The sequence below is a fragment of the Manacus vitellinus genome, unplaced genomic scaffold, assembly GCF_001715985.3.
Source record: "Manacus vitellinus isolate BGI_N305 unplaced genomic scaffold, ASM171598v3 scaffold_9_pilon, whole genome shotgun sequence".
Taxonomy (NCBI): Eukaryota; Metazoa; Chordata; class Aves; order Passeriformes; family Pipridae; genus Manacus; species Manacus vitellinus.
The window spans coordinates 16426474-16448001 of NW_021940917.1; the positions used below are offsets into that span (position 1 = coordinate 16426474).

At 43.9% G+C, this 21528-nt stretch overlaps 1 protein-coding gene across 8 annotated transcripts in view; it reads right to left on the bottom strand.

Annotated features, from left to right (window-relative positions):
- The window catches only part of NRG1 (neuregulin 1), a 292420-nt gene that overhangs the window by 98812 nt on the left and 172080 nt on the right, over positions 1–21528 (bottom strand). For 2 of the 8 annotated variants that reach the window (XM_018086153.2, XM_018086157.1), the window contains exon 1: positions 2923–3722. The exons of 3 other annotated variants lie outside the window; for them this stretch is intronic. In XM_018086153.2, coding sequence (XP_017941642.1) covers positions 2923–3550 — 628 coding nt within the window. In that variant the 5' untranslated portion in view covers positions 3551–3722. Of the gene's footprint in view, positions 1–2922; positions 4215–21528 lie in introns of those variants that run through there. 3 more of the 8 variants (XM_018086154.2, XM_018086158.2, XM_008924662.3) reach the window with 3 other exon arrangements.

Below are 21528 nucleotides of genomic sequence, written 5' to 3' on the forward strand. Positions count from 1 at the left end.
TAGTAGAATCTTTGGTGTAACTGTGCTAAGATTGACAAGCTTCCTAAGTACGAGAATGCTTTAAAACATTCAGTTTCCCTTTCTGTTTCAGGAAAGGATAAATGATATTACAATGCAAAATGTAAACCAAATGGGAAGGAATATTTCTGTATTGAAAGAGGGCAAAGTATAACAATAGGAGTGAGACCAGTCTGAATCTAGTACCCCAGACACAATTACAAGGGTTGTCTCCCTTCTGCTTTTTCTTCCAGGCTCCAAGAAAGAAGAATCAATTAGCTCTCTGCAGACTATGACCTTGAAGGATGTAACTTTAAGGGGAATATGCTGAGTAAGACAGAAAAGAGAGGAGAAGAGAAAAGGATTTGGAAAGTCATGGAAGGGCTAGGTTCAGAAACAGTACATCAACCACAGAATATGAAATGTGTCAGTTCTTTTTTATTTCTGCACTGGAAAAAAAAAATTCAGCACATAAAGGACCTTCTGGGAAGAAGTTACTGCACTCTGATTGAAAAGGAAAGAAGGGCACTGAGAAGCAAAAGAAGGGACAATCCAATTTGCAGATGCTACTTTTCAAGCCATGTCACTGAGAATTTTATAGCTGTCAAAGGCATTAAAAAAAAAAGCTAGCACTGATGCAATCTGTCAACCTCTCCAACAAATCTTGCTCTACATAAAACACAATGATGTGTTTGAAATGCAGCTGTTTCAAAAACCCCAAGACAGTGCTTTTAGAGCTGTCCAAAAAGTTCTTTTTATGCCCCTTGGAATTCTTAGGCAGATCTTTTGCAGTGCATTTTTCCAGTTATATTTTCTTATTTTTCTTTGCAGGGATTACAGCTGCTTGCCATAGTCAGAACTATGTGCCACAGTTAGAATAAATTCTGTCTACACTACCTTCTGCCTCAGAGCAACCCAAACTTGACCTGCTGCCAGTTCTCCCTCTCCTTTCAGTCTGTAGCTATCGGAAGACTGATGCCTTAATACACATTTATCTTTAGAAAATTAACGCAACAGTAAAAAAAAAACAACAATCAACCCCCAAAAATAAAACAAATCCCCCTGCCCTCTCCCCCACACACCTACACACAAAAAACCCCCCAAACCTAAAACCTAAAAACTCCTTCAACCCAATCACTTAGCTTCTGGACAACCATTTATTTTCCAGATGTGAGCAGATCTGAATGCAGATAATGGCTTTTTGTCAGTGACTGCTCCAAAGACTCTCTTCCACCCCACCTCCTCCTTCCTTTACTTCAGAGATGAAGTTAGCATGTTATTGGTAAAGGTTTGCTTCATATGTGGAAATTCAAGAGGAATTCTTGAGGCAATTTTGACTGGATAGTGGTCTCTCATCACTTTATAGAGTAAAAGTGCTGTCATATATTTAATATCACAGTATTTGCACAACAAGAAAGATATTATGCATCAGCAATATTAAAAAAAGCACAAACCAAAACATTTAGAATAGTACTATATAATTGCAAAGGTGGTTAATTCAAGTAATATCACAGACAAAGCCCCCTGTCATTTAACAGTACAGCAGTATTTCCCTGTTAGAACTGTTTCCATCAGACAAATTACTTTTAACCCAAAGGATGGTTATCACCATTATCTAAGCAAAAGGAAACAGGGTTTTTACAGGAATACTTAAGACTTTCTTTCAGTGATTCTGAAACTGCTGTTCAAGATTGACTCCCAGCTGAAAGGACCTTCTCTGAAATCACTGTAGTTATGCTGGCAAGGTGGTTGACCCAAAATGTTAGATCTAATCCAAATGCCACGTATCTATACTAGGTCCAGTGCCAGTGGGGCTAAACTTAGCAGTGGAATTATGGTGACTTCAGGGCTCCAGGGTGAGGTCCAGTATGTACCATCTACAAGGTAGCCAACCTGCAGCATTACGGGGAAGGCATGAGGGAGGGTAAATGACATGGTGTCCTGCAAGGAAATTTGTGAGGAATGCAATTGTGCACTCTGATCACTGCAGCTTTCTAAAGGAAACCTCAGCCCTGTGCTCTCACCACAACGGTGCGTTGCCTTCTCTTTTACTAGAGTTGCAAAATTTTACACAACTCAGGGGTTGCTGGTTTGATTTGCTCCGGATTTGGTGGGTTAAAGTCATGAATGTCAAAGAAATGACACTCCAGCAATGCAGCATTTTGATGCTCTACAACTGCTACTGAGAAAATAACACAGGTGCCCTGGATGCTTCCTGCTTCCAGGACGAGCGAAGTCTAATTCAGAAATTGATTCCTCCTACATTGGCAAGAATGCTTCCTTGAAATGCCCCACAAAAGGCAAAAAAGCAATATATGAGAAACAGATTCAATAAGAATCAGCTTCTAGAGACAGGAAAAGACACAGAAAGATCATAAGCTAGATGCTAAATTAATAATTCCCGGTTTCTAACTGCTTCAAATAGGCTGTCACTTTTTCTCACTGGTCTGAGTGTTTCAGTAGGATGATAGGGATATTTGCCAGCAACAGATTTCAGGAAGGATGTACCAGAAGTGCTCTGCAGGCAAGGCAAAGAAAATGAACATACGTGGAAGATCCAGCACAGGACGCAAATCAGATTTCTAAGAAAAAATAGACCATGTGGAATAGCTATCAGATACACAGTAAATCACGTATTTCCCTACAAGTGGATGCAAAGAAAAGGGTGGTATTAGGTCTTTATAAAGATCCCAGACAAAGCCCTCTTTACCCTGCACAGTCCAGAACTAAGTGCAGAGGACTGTAGATGCTCTCCTCAAAGGTAACCCATGCCATACCTGTCTTAGCACACTTAAGCTTTGCGTGCCAATCCCATGCCCTCCTTGTGGACAGTCGCAGAACAGTTAAGTGGCTTTTTTTTTTTTTTTTTTCCCTTTCTGGTGAAAGGGGGGGAAAAACCCAAAGAAACACACAGCTTTTACTTACAAAGTTTTGGAGAAGTTTGGAGATTGGTTTCTGTTGCTTGTGCCTGAGACGCTGTGGTAGGCTCCAGGGCGGATGGTGACAGCGAAGGTGCAGCAGAGGACAACAACCCAACATCTAGGATGCGGTTATACAGAGAAGGCTGGAGGAATGGTTTGGAGGACACAAGTGAGCTGGCACTTTGCACTGTCACTTCAGCCTTGCTCTTGGGGCTAGGTACGAGGAATGGTGAGGCATACACCTCCGAAGGCACCCGGGCAGACAGAGCTGTAGGATCCACAGCGCTCTTTGGGTCTTGTCCTATCCTCCCAGGGTCAAGGTGGGTAGGAGAGTCATACTCAAAAATCTTGTCCACAAAGACCCACTTGAGGCCAGCAATGCAGAGGCAAAGGCTAAGCAGGCAAGCCAGGATAGGGGCGATGCAGATCTTTTCAGAGTTGAGGCAGCCCTTCAGTCGCTCTGCCTCCAGGCACGCACAGCAGGTTGCGGCAAGGCCTGCTATCCCCTGGACCCTCCTGTCCTCTCTCTGGGTCCCCGGCATGTTCTCCTCATCTGGGAGCCCGTTGAGGGATGCATCAGGGCTCAGCTGAGCTGAGGGGCTGGGGAAAGTGTCGGCAGCTACTTCAGACATGTTTAAACATCAGCTCTCAAACAGCTCACCTCCAAAAGGCCTTAACTCTACCACAGTCCATTACTGTGAGACACAGACAAAAAGAGATGGTAGTAATAGTCACAGTGCTCTGCAAAAATCAGAGTGGGAGTCAATAAAATGTCCAAGCTCAGCAACGTCATCCAAACTGGGAGAGGAGTAACGCACAGGAAAAATTAGATGCCCCCCGGTCCCCCTGCCCCCAAGCCCTCTGTCACTCTCTCTGCTTCTCTGAAGCGAGAACAGCTTTGCAATTACTGAGCTCCTGTTTGCTAGCCACTTCTATAATTCCTTAAATTCCTCTCAAGCAGTTTCAGTTCTTCTGAAGGAGGGAAGAAACATTCCCCCAAAAGCAAGCACAACAAAACAAAACAGGGGGAAGGAGGGTGATGAGATAAAGAAAACCACAAACACTGAACAAACTGACCGGATTAAGTGAACCAGTAGCCCAGAGCGAAAGGCAAGACTCTCACCTTGAGCGTCTGAGGCTGGTATCTGCTTAGACGAGGAAAACAATTGTCATGCGGTAGAAGGAGCAAAAGCAAAATCTGTAACAACAGCGGCAGCGGCAGAAGTGACAGTAGCAGCAGCATCCTGTCGTGTTACAGCGGCGGCTGAAAGAGGCTGAATCATTACAGAGCAGCAGGTGCTCGCTGTCTGAGCATCACTGCAAACAATATCATTACACAGAGGTTTGAAAGGAAGAGCGATGCCAAGACGGTGGTAACTCCCTTTCTCTCCCCTCCCTCTTTGTCCTTCTTAAGCGCTCATTCACTTTCCTCCGTTCCCCCCCGCCCGCTCCCCCCAGCCCCCTCGCAGCCTGTTTCCCTGCTGTACAGACTCGCTCCTTCCTCCCCTACCCCACCCCCCGCCCTCTGCAGGGCTGCTCTGAGGGAAATCAGTACACCCAGCAACGCAGGATTGTCAGTGACTTCCTATTTTATCCAATTAGGAGGAATAAAGGCCATCAAATCAAAGAGAGGGAGCGGGCAGGAGTTGCGCACCCACCCGCTCCCTCTCTCCTGGCAGAGCGTGGCCAGAGGCGGCGGCCATCGATGGCAAAGTCCTCCGGCAAGGACCGGGTGTCGGTGGGAGCTCTTTGGGTTGGACTGGGCTCGCTCAGCCTGATATTCGATCTCTCCCAGGGGGAAGACCTCTTTCCATAAGCAATTTCTCCCTGCCCGACACCTAGAGACAGCTTTTCTTTACAGGCTCCTGAATAAGTTTTGTTCCCTAGGAATAGAACTGGGATGCGTCTTAGGTAAAGCGGAGGTAATAAAAACCCCCAAACCATTCCTGTCTCTAACAAAGTTGCATTTAAGATATTACAAAGATATTTGCACAATTTTTAAAAAAATTCCATTTTTCCAGCCTCTTTTTCCAAACCCCTCCTCTAAAACCAAAAAACAAAGACTTCACACTAAAATCTGCTCCTGAATGTACTTTTCAAGAGCTCACATGTTGCTAGCTCATATCCTCACTCCACCTTAGACTAAAAGAAAAAAAAAAGGAAGGAAAAATAAAAGAATTTTGTTATTCATTATTATTTATTAAAGGCTTACACTTTGTTCTTAAGTTTGACTGTCATTTGTCACCTCTACCAATACCTAGCACTACCATTTCCACCAGTGCAGCACACTGGTAAATTAACGGTCCAGTTAACATAATGAAAGTAAGATTAGAATCAGATCTATTCCCTCTTTTGTCTCCCACAGAAAGTTACACCTGTGTAACAATACAGACATATGTATGAGAGGCAAGGGGATTATAACACTATTTCCAGTTCCTTGGACTTAATGAAAACACTTACATTGAAGATTTGCTGATGTGAACCCCTCTTTCTCCTTAGTATAAATGGCAGCAGGATGCATAAGGAAACAAAGAATCAAGTGCTATAAATTGCTCTGAACTCATTTTTGCTGGTATCTTAGGCATCTGAAAGGTAAATCCTTTGTAGTTGCGTATTTTTGGTAGTGTTAAAAGAGGCATCTGGCTCTACCCACGTTCTCTCTCTGCCTCCAACTCCCCTACCACCCCAGCCCCCCTTCCATGGGAACATTAGTAACATGCACATGAAAAAGGTTTGTCAAAATCTCAGTGAATCCCACCGTGTTTTCACAGACTGCCACGTCAAGGACTAATTGATGGATGTCTGATCACAGAGCTTCCTGTGAGGCTGTAGTAGCCAACTGAAGTAATCATGATGCTACTACAATCAAGTGCCTGGAGCATTTATCTTAAAGCACAGCCAGTAATAACACTCTCTGGAAGAATGTAAAAAGATAAATCATCATACAATCTAGCCTACATTACCACTAAAAAGTCTGGTCCTCAGGTTAATGATGTGATCAGTAACCTCAGAGAGAATGAACAGCTTGCACTGCATATTTACATACATGGCTTCCCTTATTATTAAGCACATGTTCTCCTTAGCTGGTAATACCTTACATGAGTGCAGCCTCTCTGAGTATCCCAAAACCTATTTCAAACAGCAGTAGCAACACAGCCACTGTAGAAAGTGTAACATCACAGCAGCATTGCCATGACAGCTGCGGTGGTCCGTGGGTACAAGTAATCAAGGTTTCTAGAGAAAGGATATACCTTTCATTAGATTAACTGATAAATATGGGAAAACCAGACATGCTTTCACACACACAAGCTGCTCCTCAGGTGTGAAGCTACAGCATCACTCTTCAAAGAGGAGTGCAAGTTGAGAACTATCTGGGAATATTCTCTTCATTGCACAGACGAGATACTACAGTATCTGAAGGCTTGGTAGAAATGTTTTAGAATGTCTTTCCTTGATTATCCATATCTAGTTTTTCAACCTTCCTATTTCCAGTAAGACAATTTTCCCTGCTGACACTTCTCTGAGCTTGTCTTTAATCCACTGCCCTTTCCGTATCTTTCCTGTGCTGGTCCTCCTGACAAACAGCCTGTATTCATCCTTCAGTAATCTTTGCTACTCTCCATCCTACTCACATTTAACTGCTCTCCTTTAAACTATGTTTCTGCTTTGCTCACGTCTTGCTGGTGCTGCGATGGACAGAAACGCGTGTGGAGACCTTGCACCTTCTTTACAAGGGTTGCCGTGAAGTTAAACCGAACACACGCAACACTGTGGAGCTGGACAGAGGGACGGCGTGCTGCCTGCACGGGGGCACATTCAGGGGCTCCTCTGCAGGTGGGTGCATCGCCCCCCTTCTCACCCTGCTGCTGGAGGGGCTGTCAGCTCGCACGGACCGGCAAAGGGCTCTGCCAAAGGGCTCCTGCCCCAGCCCGCCTGGCTAAACCGAGCCTGGACAGCATCTCTCCCTGCCTTTTTCACTCGCTTCTCCACCAGCAGGGCCCAGCCTGCCTGCAGCAGCTCCTCCCGGCAGGCAGGCTGGGCAGGCAGGCAGGCAGGCAGGCACACTCGCACACCCCCCGTCGGCTCCGTGGCCGCAGCGTGTCCGTGGTGCCTGGCTCCGGGCCAGGCTGCAGTGCCCTCCTCCGCTGCGGGTCCCTTCCCCCGCCGCACCTCCAGACCTGGCGCGCAGGCTGCCTGCCTCAGCATCGCGCAGCTACTCTGACCAGACCTCCTCCTCCCCTCGTCTCCCTTCCCAGGGAAGCCTGCAGAGCTGATTCAGCCCCCCGGGGGCTGCGGGGGCTTGCGGCGAGGAGAGCGGGGCGGTGCCCGGCACCCTGCCCCCGCCATCGGAGGTGCCCGGCGGCTCCCGCTGTTCCCCGGCCGAGAAGGGAGAAAGGCAGTGCTGAATCATCTGCCAGGCAGCATCCCAGGCCCCGAGCCACAGGTGGCCAAAGCCAGGGCCAGGACACAGCCTACCTGCCGTGCTGCAATCCGATACCGCATGGGCCGGCTCCTCTCTGGACCTTTGGGCCAAAATGCAACCCCCTGCTCTTTTTACCACGTCGGGGTGGAAAAGGGAGAACACCACCTCCCGTGACAGCTCTCGAGGCTGCAGTAAAGGTTGGCTGATGATGGTCTCTCACTTTGGGTCTGAAGTTACAGTTTGCTGACTTTGGGGGTCCTTTCTGCTCCTCTTACCCCCAAAGCAATGCCGAAACACTTTATCCCACAGCTCCAGTTTTGAGCTTCTTATGTTTCTATAGTGGCATGCTGTGCTTAAAGATGGATTCTGGCCCTGGCTGGAGGAGATGAGTGCCTGGGAAAACAGGCAATTGGTTTATTGAAAGGGAGACCCTGGAAGAAAACAGGAGGAAGCATGACCTTGGAGGTAACAAAGTTTTACTAGGGTAGCACATTGGTGGTAAATACAGAAGGATAAGGGAGGAAATAACTTGCCTGTTCATAATTAGGTTAGCTCCTTGTGCAAAGATTTATTTCTGATTACCATGTGGCTTGGGCCTCTTTGGCTGAGAGGAAAAAGCAGTTTGAGACTACACTAATGAAGCTAATCTATGACTGAGATTTGGACTCCTGCCATATGTAAATGACAGGTTGAAAATCAGAGCCTTAGAAAACGGTAATTTTGTTTTGTGGAGTATTTTTGTGAAGAATCAAATGTTTTTTTTACAAAGTTTCACTCCCAAAAGACTCAAGGAGATACACAAAGCCAAAGACAGCATTAACCTCCAGCCTGTGATGAGAAGTTTGCCAGTTTTACTGGTGCTAAAAGGAGGCTGACTTCATATTACCAAACTGCAGAGGATCATTATCTCTGGTCACCATAAATATGTGAATAGATGTGTGACCATGACTGACATCATCCTGAAAACTAGAGCAGCAGGGACCATTTAACTCATCTGACCTTCAGTCATATCATAACCAGACCCAAACCTGCTGAAAGTTTTGGAAAGTAGGTTTGGTGAATCATTCTCATGGAAGCCATTGGATTTTAAATATCTAAGATTCCCAAAGAATTTTCTACTTTCTTGCAACTACTGGGACATCAGGAAATTAAAATGTATCTTCATAGGCTTACATGTCCAGATCATAGCTTAAGAGAGGATGCTCAGAGAACCATACATCAGTGCAGGACAAGTGATCCCTACACCCACCAGTTCTTCAGAAAGGAGCAAGAAGCAGCATGCAGCATCAACTGCTCCGTTGTGTGTTTGATTGCACCCCCTTTTCTATCATACATTGAGAAATTAAAAGCATTGTAACCAAGAATCTAATAAGAAAAAAGTGCATGCTCATTAACAAGAGATTGATGAGGAAGATAAAAGGATCTCTTTTTATTGATTGCACTTTCTTCAAATTAAATAAGTGCACCACTTAACGATGGAGGAGTGACCCAAAGAGAGTGATCAGGCCCAATGAGTGACATCACTGCCAGCAGTCATGGTGTGGGGAGAGCGGGCTATAACACATGGTACGAAATTATTCATTTATTCATTCTTCCACTGTTTCACCAACCTCCATAATCCATCTCCCTTGGACTGATGCCAGCACTCTTTGAGTCCTTCCAAAAGCCCTTACTAGGAACCTCATCTCTCAGCTGAAATGGCACAAGAAAAAAACTTCATTTTGCTTCTATGCTGGTCCTGTCACTGGAACTCTAAATGCTAAAATGTGACAGGCTGTCACCCACACAACAACCCCCCCCCCCCCCCATTTTTCACCTGATGGAAAGCAAACAGGGTATATGTGACAGTGCTGTTTGTGTGCTTCTGCCCATTCCCATCACCTTTTTCCCTTTATTTTTTTAAACCCTCTGGCCATTTGCAGTCATATGTGACTGAGGAGATGAAGATCAAGCCTGTAAGAACACGCAAGAAAAGATGAGCTCTAAAAATATGAACCTTTAAGCACATATTCAGCCATAGACATGAGGGTAAATATGTCAGCGTCAACAGAGTCATTAGTGTCCTTAATTCATTTGGTATAAAGGGCTGCTGTGGGAAGACCCCCTACCCTCGGACAGCAGAGGAGATTGGGACATGAAGAAGCTGTATTCTAACACTCTCTGTACCCTCAAACCAAACCAACTGTATTGGAATGCTGGTGTGTCAGAAGCACTTCCTCACAGTGGAAATGCCTGAAATTCAGATTGCAAACTGCAATGCTCGTGAAAAAGGTTGAGAAGGCTCACATTGCCTCTGTGGCAGTATTTTCTGCGTTGGCATCGCATGTGCACATTCCCACCAAGCCTTTACACCAGGAACATGCTTCCTGTAAGACCAATAGCTGTGGCTTTCAGAAACAGTGATTTGAAAAAAACCCCAACAAAACTACGGTGGCCGTTTTAAGAGATGTATATACTTTAAGTAGCTACAGCCAGTAACTGAAACTGAAAACTGCCATAAAACGGGCTGTTATTTTAGGGGAACCAAAAGGTATTCTGAGTCTTTTCATCTTCAAGTGAAATGTGAGACACTGAGTTTCTTTTATCCTATTCAAAAGCAGAGCTAGTGGCACTACACGAGACACAGAAATAGGACATCAAACTACGAATTTCAGGGTTTTTCGTCAATGGCACTGACTCATTCCCGCAGCCTCTGCTCAGTCACAAAACTGGGATGGGCCCGCTATTGTTCAGGCTAATGATAATTAGCTCTGCCATGTGGCAAAGGAGCATTTAAGAGATGCAAAGACATGTAATGTGCTCAGCAAGGCTCTTCTGCCTGAGGGCAGAAGCAGATGGACAAAGTCCATGTGCAGTTTTCGGGTGGGTTTTTTTTGTTTGTATTTTTTGTTTGTTTGTTTGTTTCTTTTTTGTTGTGTTTTGTGGTTCTCTGTGTGTGTGTGTGTGTTTTGTGGTTTTTATTGTTTGGTTTTGGGTTTTGTTTTGGGTTTCTTTTTTGGCGGGAGGGGGGTGAGTCTGTTATTTTTTTGTTTGTTTGTGGGCCTGTTTTTCCTCCAGATCTGACACCCCCTTCCCCCTGTCACTGGAGTCTCCAGCAAACCTGCTGGGGTGGTTGCATTTATTTATTTTCATAGTGCAGCACTGAGCAGGGGTAGCACTCCAGTCTCAGGGCTCAGGCTTGATCATTAACTCCCACCCACCTCAGTGCTCAAATGTATCTGCATGCCTGCATTTCAGCACTTTATTCAGATAAAAGAAATTTGCCACGGAAATTCAGATAAAATTCAGAAATTTGCCACGGAAATTCAGATAAAATTCAGAAATTTGCCACGGAAATTCAGATAAAAGAAAATTGCCATGGAACAGTGGCAATACTGTTATTTTGCACAGGCTCATCTGTGCAGGATTTTGTGCTGGTCAGCTTTCGTAGTCGCAGTGCTGCTATTGCTGAGGGAGTCATTGGACATTGATAATTTGAGTAAAGGTCCTGAAAACCCTAAATCAAGGGATTATCCCTCCCTCAATGATGCCTGGTTAATAAAATACTTAAATGTACATGGAGTTAAACAAGTGGTGAAATTCCTTCCTGATTAGAGATGGGCTACATCATATACCTAAGTGCCTTTTTGAATCATAGCCTAATTCAGGAACTGAGAAGGCATTTTGGAGCATAGTGCTGTGGTTTCATGATAAACAGTTTGGGCAGCAACATCCTTTTCCCTGTCTCTCCTCTCTTTGTGCTCTCTCTTCTGTGACCTGCACTAATGCAGTAACATTGTTCATGTGACCAGGCTCTCAACTGGATCAGAAAACTGATGTTTGATTTTAAAATAATTTACTTTATTTTATTTTTTTTTTAACAGATAAGCTTACAAATTAGTTCCCAGCCTGGTCCCATAAATATATATAAGCTGGAAGAAAGAGAATAGGACTATTCTCCAGAGGCCTGAAGTTCCTTGACCTTGTTTTCTCACCAAAGACTGCACAGTAAGACTGTGACTCAAAGCCCTTCCTGAATCTGGGCTTAACTTAGGCAGAGGCTCCTAGTAGATCCCAACAAGACACCCACTACTCCAAAAAATCTTGACTCTACTGACTACTACTTTTGTATAGACAGAATTATTTTTGTACCTGCACGCATTCCCAACTGCTACTGTTTAAAACCTAAGGCATCATACTTTACTTCACTTTAAAGCATCATTTTCTATATTTTAGCAATACATGCAGTTTTTCATAGAGTGACTCTTTAGTATATGCACAGTCAATAGTTTTGCTATTAGAAAACCAAAAAGAAAGAAGTCAAAGACGTGGAGCCAGCCTACTGCATAGAAGTATCTCTGTATCATTAAATAAACAGGTATTAATGATAGGACATCGACATATTCATGGCTTAGACTTTTTTGAAGTATATCTTACAGTACAATTATACATTCAGAACCTGCAAACACCAGAATTTTTCTTGCAGAAAATGCTATGATTTCACCTCAAGAGCTGGTTTGCGTAGCAGCTTTCTACAAATACTTCTAAATAATGATGTTAATCCACCTTATCCTAAATCAGGATATTCATTCAATTACTCCGGTTGGTTTGGCTCTGGTCATGTCTATATGCAGCCTGATTATGCTCAAGTTAGCAGAATTGAGATGTTCACTGATTAAAACAGATAGGCAACATGATATTTTTAAGTGCAAAAATTCCACAATAACAAAAGCAACAGCTCTCATCGTGCCTCAGAATCGTTGTACCATCGAGGACATTTAATATTTAATGTTTAATATTCTTTCTTAGTGCATTCAGAAAGCCATAGAAGGTATGAATCACTCCTTTGGCATTGGCTGGGAAACTTTGTCAATTTCCAGCAAATAATTAAGAAGAATTCAAATAAGTATGACAAAGGAGATTTTATGTCTAGTAATGAGGTTTCAGTAGTCTAATCAAATATGCTTTTATTACACAGCCGTGTTTTGAATGCAAACCCTAGCCTGCCACATCTTTCTCACCCTTGCAACCAGGCTCTTTTTTGGGCTGTATGCGGTCTGACACAAAAGCAAAACTCTCACCTTCTAGAAATCGGGTAAAATGGGTCCATTACCACTTGTTTGCATTTAACACAGGGGTATACAACAGCACAGGGCAATAGGGGCCATTGCTACTTGATGATGCAAACCCTGTAATGCAGCTTTGGAAACATCCCCTTCTGCAAGACGTTGAAAAACCTCGAAATGGAGCATCGGAGGCGGTGACAGAGCTGATACATATGTATCAGAATGAGTTTATAATTATAATTTCATTTGAAGGACTCATTATTCCTGCAGCATTTCCTGCATTCAAACTGTCTGCTGGGGTGCATTATGCCTGCCTGTGTTTCACCACAGAAGCTGTGGAGTGGCAGCAGGGCTAGAAAAAAGGGATAGAGAGGACAGCCTGTCTTTTTCCTTCCTCTTGATGGTGTCCAGAGGAATAAATGCATTTACTCTGAAAGACTATTTGAAAAGGTGGGCCAGACAGGCAGGGCTGAGGTCACCCTGCATTCTGTGTTCCCAGTCAAGCTCATTCAAATTATCATCCAGGGAAAAAGTCAAATAAAATAGAGCTGCCCTCCTGTATATGACTGTAGGTATGCTATGCCTGTGGTGGAAATTGTGGCTGTGAAGGTGGGGAAGGGAAACAAGCACCCACAGGGTGCAAGAAAAAGATAAAGGCACTTTGTGATTTGGCTTGTACACACACAGTGGAGATGAATAGTGCCCCTAAATCTCTTTCTGATCAGGGCCACAGTGTGAAGCCAGACCCTATAAAATTTTACCATTCCTTCAGATATTTACTTGGCAAAGATGGGATCAAGTATCTTGCCAGTGTGGGCAGGATTTCAGCCTGCTCAGCCACAGCAACAGTGAAGATCTAAGACCTGCTTTCACCTGAGGGATGACTTGCTCTTGCTCAAACCCTGCATATTGCTCAGCCGCCGCTTAATTCCAATTAAATTAAAAGCTGCCAAAGGGCAACAAAACCTCTCAGTGTTTCTAATTTCACACTAAACACTGTGTCCTTCCTTCAGGGTTTTCAGCAAAGGAACGATGTTTTAACAACTTTGCAAATGCTAGAGGAGAAAACAAGGATGTGACCAAAATAGGTTCCACTCTACAGGCACAAGGTCCACAGGGCAAAGCCCAAGCTCCTGGGGATGGACCAGGCTGGCACACACATTCATTGGCATAACGATTCTACTTATTCCAGAAGCCTTCAGCTCAGCTAAGGGAGGAAAAGGAAGGGTGTCTTGAATTTTGAACTCCTTTTTCTCTGAAGAGTGGAGATTGTGCTCCTACCTCACTGATCAATTTGCAATGATTCTCTGGGGGCCTTGTTAATAACACTTGAAAAATACGTGATATTCTGTATATTGCATTCCTTTTCCTTCCTTAGGTATCAGTTCATGGTTTCCTCAGGAAAGTAGCCCTGCTCAGCTGCATGGAACTCGCTCTTTGAGACTGCCTTGCAGGACAAAATATGACTAAAATTTAACCAAGTGAACTGAAAAAAATTTTAACATTTTGGCCTGTGTTGCTGAGTATGTGCTAGTAACACTACACAGTGCAGGTGTGAGCAGACAACACATTTCCTTTGCTAAAGTAACCCACTTAAGAAGAGCTAGTATTATCCCAACAGTGACTATTAGGGTTAGACACGGGCTAATTAAAAACCCATGCAGCTGGGGTCTAGTCAGCATTAATAATTAGTTGTATCTGTTTCCACCACCTTCCATCCCCCACCTCCATCTTGTTTCCTCCTCTTACAAAAAAAAAAAAATAGTAATCTCTGTGCATGTATGTAATTACAGGAAACATAATGCATTATTAATGTACTAATGTGGCTGCAGCAGACAGAAAGTTCAGGTTTACTGCTTACCAGTGTAGAGGTAAGTTGTAGCTACTGGCAACAGTCAGCTCACTGGTGTATTAGGTAATGAGAGAGTTTCCAGGAGTGCCAACTGAAGTGGTTAAATAATACCAACTATTTGGAAAAGGTGCAGAAGGTGGAAGGAATGATGGCTCTGAATCTATCACTGAGGCAGACAACTGTGGACAACCTGTAAGAATTATTCCAGGAACAATTAACTTGCGACAACAAGGTTGTGCATTTTCTTTGATCCACGAATGTGATTATGTTCAAAAGCAATTACACAAGTTGGAAGTCTCCAGAGGATGGGCAGAGAGGAAACAGATACAGATACAGTACCATGAGACAAAGCACCCCAAGTAAAGATCTTTACCAAGCCCTTTTCCTATCAAAACAGCAGTGTTCACAGTGAGCTGGAAAAAGGGCATACATGTCCTGCAATTTCAAGGAATATCAGAAAGGTCAGGCCAGAAGTGCTCATTTCCTGGCACACTGAACAATGATCTATGATTACAGACATGTATCTGTCAAGCTGGTATATATATATTAATGCTTAAGAAATGCCTTTCAGATTTCTGGACAATATATTATGCTGCACAGAAATATGGATACAGAGCCAGAACTGAAATGAAGGCTTAGAACAGCAGAAAAACAGAGTGTACTTTGAATAAGTAATAAAGTTACAGATTAGATGCATGGATTAATGTCACAGAAATTAATTCAGACCTGCTCTCCCAGCAGGACGCCTCTGTGCAGTCTCAACCTGAGTCACAATTTCTTTTTTCCCCTCCTCAAGGCGTTCTTTTTTTTTTTTGTACAGAATTTGTTACACTCAATAAAGTGTCCGAATGTAAAAACTGTAAAAAGCAGCACGGAGCTGTCCTAAAGCTGAAGAGTCAGAAGCTTCTCCCACAGGCTGCTGATGTATCTCACAGATTTCAGGGATACACCAAAGAACCTCTACAAGTAGGGTCCCTTCCTAGTAGGTCAGAGGGGAGGACCCTGGTCTGCACCCGAAACCAAAGTGACAGCATAAAACTTGGCACACGCAAGGCTAAATCTCTGTTATCCCAGATCACTTGCACGTTACTGAACAAGTGCTGCAAGAGGGTTGTCATGACACCTACCATTTGGGTTGTGGCCCCTCACTTCACCCTGCTGTCCATCAGAGCCTCCCTAGTAGCTTCCTGCCAACAAGGAGCTACTGTTTGTTCTTCCCACAAGCTGGGCACAAGGGAGATCAGGGTAAAAACCGCTGCATTCCTGCCTTTGTGGACGACTTTCTATGGTTTGAGTGGCAACAGTTAACTATAACCTTTTCAGCTACCCACTGCCATTGACTGTTTCCATACTGAGGACAGGCTTTTTAATACGGCTGTGGGGAACTGTACTCAGATGACACGGAGAAATCCTCTGGTAATTATTTGCGCTAATCCTATTAGGAAAGAAAGGCTTTCAATTGCTAAAGCAACAAAAAAACCCTTTCAGAGAAGGAGCCCACCACTTCAAATTAAATCAACGCCCCCTTCCAGTCCAGGATAACCTGATTATTATTGTACATAAGAAAAGTTGTGCTAACTGAAATGAAAAAATGTTTAACATTTTAAGAAGTTTTTTTTCAATTTATTTTTAGAATGCATTTGAAATGCCTACAAATTCAAAAGACACCACTCTACTTCCCTGCATGTATTTTATTTGTGCTGTACTAGTCCACAGCTCTACTTGTATATTTTTCAAATAGGAGACTTTTACAGCATGACATAGTTTTATGAGGATTTTGTCTATGCTCCAAATTTATGCTACAAGAGAGGACAATTTATGTTCCTGAAATTTGCTGTTATTTTAATGCTGTGGTAGCATGACAGTGGTAGAGTTAACTCTTTCATGTGCTCATCAGAAATTCAGCTAGAGTGTTTAAAATGACAGTAACTTGATTCATTGAGCAATAAGAGTAATTATTCCTCTATGGCTACCAGCCAAACAAGCAATCTTTTAATAAGGCATGTGCAGTCACGGCATTTCCTTTATGAGGGAGGAAAAAGAAATAGAAGCCAGCTAAAAAAAAAAATAAAATAAAGGTACCCAGGCACTTAAAATGGGCCTAATTTGGTGTACAGGCATACCCTCCCATGTGGCTTTGAGCACCTCAGCTCCCTCATCTCACACCTGCATCTGTGCATGTCTGAAGGTGCTCCTCCATTTGTTGCCCTAGAGGGAGCTGGATGAACCAGGATGGCTCCTCACATCCTTTTACCATGACAGACTTCATCCAAGGCGTTAACAGCAGCTTTTGGGTTTATTTTAAAATAACCTAACGTGGCGACCCCTTTTCTACCCATTGGGAGTCTTCTTTCTCTCCTGAGAGCACACTTTCAATACTGTCATGGCAAGACTGTTTCAGGAAGAACTTCCAAGTTCCTCTCGCTGAAGGAAGTCTCCAGCTTTGCAGAAAATGCCGATATGTTTTTCACACCAGAGAGATGAATATCACTGATGTTTTTTTTGAAGACTTTGTGGACAGAGGAGAAACAGAGGAGTGAATACTATCTCTTCATAGAATAGTTGATGGTGGTTTCATGCCTTTTTTTTTTTTTTTTTTGGTGCCTCCTTATAACTCTGAGAAGGTGCTGAGGATCTAGGAGATGGACATAGCCACAGAAAACTTCTCATGCTCCATCTTAGTCATCTACATAATGCTGGCTGGCTGTCTTACCATCAGCACACGATCGTGGAACAACCTTTAGTAACTACTTGGACTAATCCTGGCGGGAAATAAGTTTAGTTTTGAGGCATCTAAAGTCTTTCTGGGCATTCACTGAGGTGTCTGCACATGTGTTTCAGAATTCATGGTTTGTTCCCTCAGGAGCCAAGTGCTGGTCTGAGATTCCCAGCCTGTAATGTACACTCATACTAGTCCTAAGGCATGTGCTTAAGGTTGCTCAGGAACTCTTTCCTCTGATCAGTGTCTTGCTAACCTCCAATTGCCAGACTATCTGTCTTTTTTGAGCACAAGAATGTGTCCTTGTAATACATTTTTGCATTTGCAGATGTACAACATCGCCCAGGTAAAGGATTTAGAAAAATCTAAGCAGGATTGTGTATGTATTAAAGACTCTTCGAAAGAGAAAGACAGTGTTTGATGCCTTAGTAGCAGCACCAAGTTGTGTTCACCCTGAGCAGGAGTGTAAAAACACAGGAGAACGAGGCAGATGCTTTGTGGGACCTCTCTCCATTTATTTAGCAAGGAGCTGCAAGACTTCTTAACAGCCTCTCACATGATGAAAACATAGCAAATATTTTCGTAAGTGGAGGGAAATATTTTCCTAAGTGGTGAGAGAATGTGAGAATATCTATTAAAAACTACGATCACCTCAGAAATACATTACTGCTGCCAGTAATTAATGCATGAGTTATAAAAGTCAAGCAACTAACTTGGATCCTGTCTTCTTTTGTACAGCTTTCTTTCTAGCTGAGATCAAACACATTGTTTAGTGAATCGATCCCTTTCCCCTTCCCCACAAGCATTCCTATTTAAACACATACATTTGCTCGTAGTAACATTATGCATCATGTCTGAAACTGACATGATCATGGAAATTCCCAAAGGAACCTGCAGCAGGGCTCATGTTGCTCTTGCTGCACAGGAAATGCAACCGTTCTTACTCATCCTTCCTCTGTAATGAAGAGTCAGATTCATTGCCTCGCTGTGCTGAGGAGGAAATTGCTGCATAATCTCCTTTCATGGCTAGACAATCCCCTCTTTCCAAAGCAGGCTAAGCATGCAAATTCTCCAGACATATTTGATGAATTTCTAATCACAGTGGGTGAAACGACAGGGCAAGGGTGACTGCCAGTGACAGAAGCCTTGTGCTGGCTCCCTGATGAAGACATTGTTTTCCTTGTATGTTCACCCACGTAATAATTGTGGGTGACACATATTAATTGTATCTGCTCTGGGACAAATAAACCATGATCTGGTCAAACTGTGGCCAGTTGGCCAGTCTTAATATCAGTTAGAAGTCTTGAAAAGACTGACACGCAGATCCTTCTCAGCACTTCACATGGATTGCAAAATGAGACCCCCAAGATCTCCCAGTTTATGATCTTACATCACCAGCACTGTGAAGGGAGTGCCTTCAGCCAGTCAGGATGTTCCTCTCCATCTCCTGAGCAAAGATTAGGACCTCTGTGGCCTGCAAAGAGCAGGCCAAGTTATGCTTTTACAGCCTGTCGGTGATTTTATAGCCCTCAACGACTACATTTTCTTGTATGGGGAACAGAAACATTTCCCTTTTCCATGTAGAAACAAAAGAAAAAAATATTTGTCACCGAGAATTTGCTTAATCCCCATTCAGGTCAAGTTCTTAAAGAAATTTTGAGAAAAGGATTGATAGTTGCATGGAAAATAGGAACATGCATCCCTTTCCTGCACTAACAAAACCAAATGCTTCTTATGTTAGGGTTAGTAAGCCTCATGCTTTAGCACATATGCCAGTAGTTAATCACAAAAGGGCAAGGATGACATTTTCTAGGTATTACAACAAGTACACAGTTTTCCATGAGGAAAACTGTGCACCTTCCTCTCCCTTTTTGGCCTTGCCCACAGTCAGTGGGCACTAATGAGTAACACGCTGACATGCAAACTGGAGACATGTATTTGATAGGTGGACCACAACACGGATTTGGGGTTGGCTGGATGGTCACACTCAAAGAGTTGCAGGCGATGGCTCGATGTCCAAGTGGAGACCAATGACAAGTGGTGTCCCTCAGGGGTCGGTGCTGGAACAGGTGTGGTTTAACATCTTTGCTGCTGACAGGGACAGTGGGATCAAGGGCACCCCCAGCAAGTCTGTTGGTGACACCAAGCTGTGTGATGCAGTTGCCACAGCGGAGGGAAGGGATGCCATCCACAGGGACCTGGACAGGCTGGAGAGGTGGGTCTGGGTGAACCTCACCAAGTTCAACAAGGCCAAGTGCAAGGTCCTGCACCTGGGCTGGGGCAACCCAAAGCACAAATACAGGCTGGGAGGAGAATAGATTGAGACTAGCCCTGAGGAGAAGGAGCTGGGGGTACTTATGGACAAAAAGCTCAACATGAGCTGGCAACATGCACTTGCAGCCCAGAAAGCCGACTGCATGCTGCACTGCATCAGAAGAGATGTGACCAGCAGGTCAAGGGAGGTGACTCTCCCCCTCTGCTCTGCTCTCATGGGACCCCACCTGAAGTACTGCATCCAGCTCTAGGGCTCCAACACAAGGAAGACATGGACCTGTTGGAGCGAGTCCAGAGAAGAGACACTAAGTTGATCACAGGACTGGAGCACCAATCCTGTGAAGACAGGCTGAGAGAGTTAGGGCTGTTCAGCCTGGAGAAGACTCCAGGGAGACCTTACAGCAGCCTTTGAGTATGTAAAGTGGGTCTACAAGAAGGCTAAAAAGGGACTCCTTACAAGGGCATGTGAAAGGACAAGGGGGGATGGTCTTAAGATGAAAAAGGAAGGGTTTAGATTAGATATCAGGAAGAAATTCTTTACTATGAGAGTGGTGAGGCACTGCCACAGGTTGCCCAGAGAAGCTGTGGATGGTCCATCCCTGGAAGTTCTCAGGGGTTCTGAGCAACCTGGTCTAGTGAAAAGTGTCCCTGGCCATGGAAGGGGGGTTGGAACTACATGATCTTTAAGGTCCCTTCCAATCTAAAGCACTCTATGATTTTATATTCTGGCAGTCTCTATCCCCACATCAGTCATGTGCTACACTATTCAAGGTGTCTGAAATGGCATGTCACTCCAATCACAGTATTTATGTGGCTTGCTCCTGTAGTTGTTTGCAGTTGATGTAGATAAAGGAGGATGAGGAGATGGTCACAGACCAAAAGAATACTACACTCCATTTAGTGGCTTAAGGTTTAATCACCTGTCATCCCTGACTACCCTGGGTCTATAAGGTGGGAGAAGCCCCCTTTGAAAGTCATAGGCCACTGGTGGCCTCACACTGAGGAACCTAATCCAAGGCATAACGAGATGGTATGTTTGCTATGGAAGAGTGAGAGAGAGCTGAAGCCAACAGCAAAACAAGATTACAGAAGAGACAAGACTCCCCATAAACCTAACTAGAGCAAAATAGGAGTCAGAAAGAGTGAGTTCCCTCTCATGGTCACAGCTTAGGAGGAAAATCATTTAGCAGAGGTATCATCTTTTTGTTGTCCCATCGGCACCCATTGCTGCCTGAGACAGGACACAGGGCTTGGTTGGTACTGGGGCTGGCCAGCCTGCCTGCTGATGCATATCTCTGGCTGTGCTGCTTCCCCATCCTCTGTGAGCATGGGCTGGCAGCAGAAATTCTGCCCTGCAACAAATGCTGCTTTCCAGAACAGGTCAGCTACCCCTTCTTTCTGTGACCAGGTAGAGGAGGTACAGCAGCATGACTGCTTCACATGTGGTTGTTTGACTGGCTGACAGCTGGGAGTCTTGTTCAAGATATTTCAGTTTTGACAGGTGCCACTGTGTGCAGAGACTGTGCTCAAAATTATTTGGAATGACTATTTTATGCAGAGCTACTGAAGGCCAAGACCTGATCATGACTGGGACTGAGTAAAAAATAGTCCTCAGAGATCAGAAAAGCAGAGTTCTTTAAAAACTCACTGGACCCTCATTAGTCAGTGTTTCTTATAAATGCTGTAATGTACTTCGCCATGCTGAGAATTTCCTGTGATAACAAAAGGGGAGATGCCAAGAATATGGCAGTGTTTAAGAAGTGAGCAGTGAGATCTGATTGAGACAGAGGCTAAGCAGAAGTGCCAGCTCATACATGCATGCGTTCTTCTGCTTTCTGCTTAGACTAGCCTTTCCCGCACTCCACCACCCCTTCCATGCTAGGATACAGCAGATGAACTCAAGAACAGCAAGTCTAAATAAGTGATAACCAGTTCTCTGCTTGCCTCCCATTTCAGTTAGCTGATGTCTATTTCTTTTTAAAAAGCTTTTCTAAGAATACTTTTTTTCCTTAAGGAATTATCAAATTTTTCAGCAATCATGTGCCAGCTGTAGCTAATATGTTTCTACTAGAGCTACCCGTGCCACATCTTGTTCTGAAAATTTTATAATAGTCAAAATACTTGACTTAACTCTTTTTGATTTTTTTTTCCTCCATCCAGAGAAAGTTCTTCATCCAGTACTTCACACATGACACTTCTGGGTTGCTGTGAATGGCAGTCTCATATTGTACAAGATATTTACAGATAATAAAAGCTATTCCTCAGGATGGAGCATCATCCAGAGAAACAGATTCTCA